The sequence below is a fragment of the Ichthyophthirius multifiliis genome (genome assembly GCF_000220395.1).
Source record: "Ichthyophthirius multifiliis unplaced genomic scaffold scaff_1120509251111, whole genome shotgun sequence".
Lineage (NCBI taxonomy): Eukaryota > Ciliophora > Oligohymenophorea > Hymenostomatida > Ichthyophthirius > Ichthyophthirius multifiliis.
This window is the reverse complement of record NW_004086194.1, coordinates 1-3137: the sequence shown is the minus strand read 5'-3', so window position 1 is coordinate 3137 and position 3137 is coordinate 1. Positions and strand designations below refer to the sequence as shown.

Sequence of the window (3137 nt, the reverse complement as noted above, 5' to 3'; positions counted from 1 at the left end):
TTTATTTATATTCATAATATTTTTTTTAATTATATAATTTTTTTTAATATATTTATTTTTTATATTATATTAATTGTTTATATATAAATAATATTTCAATTTTATTTATTTATTTTTACAAATAAAATTTTTTTTTTTTTCTTTAATATCATTTTTTTTATTGGTTTTTATAGCATATTTTTTTATTTTATATAAGTAATAAAATTAAAATCGTTTTTTATATTTATTTTTATTTTTATTGTTATAATATATAATAATTTTTGTTATTAAATATTTATTTTTTATAAATAAATTATATTTTTATAAAATTTAATTTAAAATATTATAATTATTTTTAAATTAGATAATAATTCAATATATAATATTTAACATTATTTATAATATTTTTTTTTATTTTGTTTAATTTAATTTTTATTATTTTATGTTTTTTTTTTAATTTTATAAATATAAAAAACATTAATTCATATTGTTTTTTATTAATATCTTAAATTATATTTTTTTTATTTTATTTAATATTTATAATCATATAAAAAATAAAATAAAATAAAATGTATAAAAAATTAAAATTTATTATTTATTAATTTAATAATATTTTTTAAAAAAATTAAAGAATAATAATATTTATTATCTAATTAATAAAATTACCTCAAAAAAAAATTACATAAATTAAAAACAAATAATGCATACTCCATAATTTAATCAACAGGAAACCTAAAAAAACATATATTAATTATACAAAACAAAATAAAAATATAATCAAATTATACTTGATAATAACTAAATATAAAATGATGAATAAATAAATATAAAATTAATGAATTAATTAAAGATGTAAAAATTTAAAAATTAAAATAAAAAAAAAAAAAATAAAAAAAAAATAAAGTAGACTAATTAAGAACTTGGACAAAATAACCCTTGAAGAAAAAAACTTCTTAAAATAAATTTTTATAGAATCAAAGAAGTAATAAAACGAAAGTTTTGAAGAAGAAGAAAAATAATAATAATTATAATAATAATAATAATAATAATAATAGTAATATGATGAAGATTTTTCTAAAAAAAAGGAAGAAATTTTAAAATAAAACCTATAAATAAAAAAGACTAAAAACATCTCTAAAAAATATGACAGATTTATTCCTTCTAGAAATTATTCTAAACTAAATATTGCTTTAACTTAAGTTCACGAAATAAATGAAAACTTTAACGTACTTTCCTAAAATCTAAAAGGTTAACATATTAAAAAATAATCAAAAATATCTATAGAAGAATTGTTTAAAAAACATATATTTAATATAAATACTTAAAATGATAACAGAAATTTTAATATATTTGCATTTTCAGAAAAAAATATTTCCAATTAAGAAAATAATATTTATACTTCTCCTTTTTAAATATCTAATAATATGTTCAGAAATGATCCTGTTTAAAAATAATAATATAGAAACATTAATAAAATTCCTTTTAAAGTTTTAGATGCACCTTCTTTATAAGATGACTTTTACTTGAATTTAATTGATTGGTCGAATACTAATATTTTAGCAGTTGCTCTAGGATCTTGTCTTTATTTATGGAAACCTTAAAATAATTAAGTCATAAAATTTTGCGATCTCAAAAATTAAGATACAATTACCAGTGTAAATTGGCATCCTAGAGGTCAATAAATTTCTATAGGAACTTCAAAAGGAATTATAGAAATAAGAGACGCTGAAAAGAATACATAAATAAGAGCATTGTAAGGACATTCTGCAAGAATAGGATCTTTAGCATGGTCTTAAAATATTTTAGCTAGCGGTTCAAGAGACAAAAATATTATTTTAAGAGATATAAGATAAAAAAGAGATGAAATTAGAAAATTAATTAGCCATTAATAAGAAATTTGCGGTCTAAAATGGAGTTTTGATGAATAATAATTAGCATCAGGAGGAAATGATAACAAATTAAATATATGGAATAATCATTTAGATGTTCCTATATGTAAATTTTATGAACATCAAGCTGCTGTAAAAGCTATAGCATGGTCTCCACATAAACATAGTAAAAATATATATATATATATATATATATATATATATATATATACTTATATATATTATTATTAATATTTATGTTTTTTTTTTAATATATATTTATTTTTATATGTTTTCTTTTATTTAGGTCTTTTAGCTTCAGGTGGTGGTACTTAAGATAGATGTATTAGATTCTGGAATACTCTAAGTAATTAATAATTAGATTATATAGATAGTTAATCTTAAGTATGCAATTTAATGTTTGGAAAAAGTGTAAATGAAATTGTTAGTACTCATGGTTATTCATAAAATTAAATCATATTATGGAAATATCCTTCTATGCAAAAAATTATAGAATTAACTGGACATACTTCAAGGGTACTTTTTCTTGCAATGAGTCCTGATGGATAAACTATAGTTACAGGTGCAGGAGATGAAACTTTAAGGTTTTGGAATATTTTTCCTTCTGTAGATTAGGGAGTTAAATATAGTAGTACTTTAGTTGATGATATTAGAGATTTAAGGTGATATTATTTGTATTTAATTTTATTTCTTTTATTTTTTTTGATGTGAATATTAATGGGTTTTGAAAAGAAGAAAATTTAGTTTACTTTTTATTTAATTAATTTACTTTTTTCTTTTCTTTATACTTTAATTTATTAATATATATTTATCATTTATAATTATTCTTTTTCCTTTTGAATCTAAAACAATAAAAAATTAAATACTTATAATTTTTGTTTAAAAAAAATAAAATTATTTAATAATAATTATTTTTATATTTATTTTTTAAATAAAAATTATTTATAATTAACAAACATTCTTTTTAAAAAAAAAATATTATATATATTGTTTAAATTTTCTATAAAATATATTTTTTATACCAATTTTTTTTAAGAAATAATATATTTTTAATTAAATTATTTAAAAATAAATAATAAATAATTAATTATTTAAATTAAATTATATTTGATTTCTCTAAAAAAATGAATTATATTTGAAAAAAATATATTTTATTAATTAAAGAAATTTAAATTTTTTTATTTTAATTTAATAAGTATATTAATATAAAAATAATTATTAATATTTAATATAATATTCATAAGAAAAAAATAAAAAAAAAAATAAATT

General features: G+C 15.0%; 1 protein-coding gene across 1 annotated transcript, besides 11 other annotated features; it reads left to right on the top strand. All coding sequences in view use genetic code 6, as the record gives it.

Annotated features, from left to right (window-relative positions):
• Positions 1–21: 21 nt before the first annotated feature.
• Positions 22–83: a microsatellite.
• Positions 84–247: 164 nt separating this feature from the next.
• Positions 248–307: a microsatellite.
• Positions 268–307: a microsatellite.
• Positions 268–316: a microsatellite.
• A 452-nt stretch (positions 317–768) lies between these two features.
• Positions 769–812: a microsatellite.
• A 29-nt stretch (positions 813–841) lies between these two features.
• Positions 842–876: a microsatellite.
• Positions 842–882: a microsatellite.
• Positions 849–878: a microsatellite.
• Positions 883–993: 111 nt separating the features above from the next.
• Positions 994–1039: a microsatellite.
• A 364-nt stretch (positions 1040–1403) lies between these two features.
• On the top strand, positions 1404–2534 carry IMG5_142600 (hypothetical protein; the record flags this gene model as incomplete). The annotated part of the gene is made up of 2 exons (XM_004031285.1): positions 1404–2034; positions 2155–2534. The coding sequence occupies 2 exons, from the start codon at positions 1404–1406 to the stop codon at positions 2532–2534; spliced, it is 1011 nt and encodes a 336-aa protein (XP_004031333.1).
• Positions 2041–2090: a microsatellite.
• Positions 2082–2134: a microsatellite.
• Positions 2535–3137: the final 603 nt, after the last annotated feature.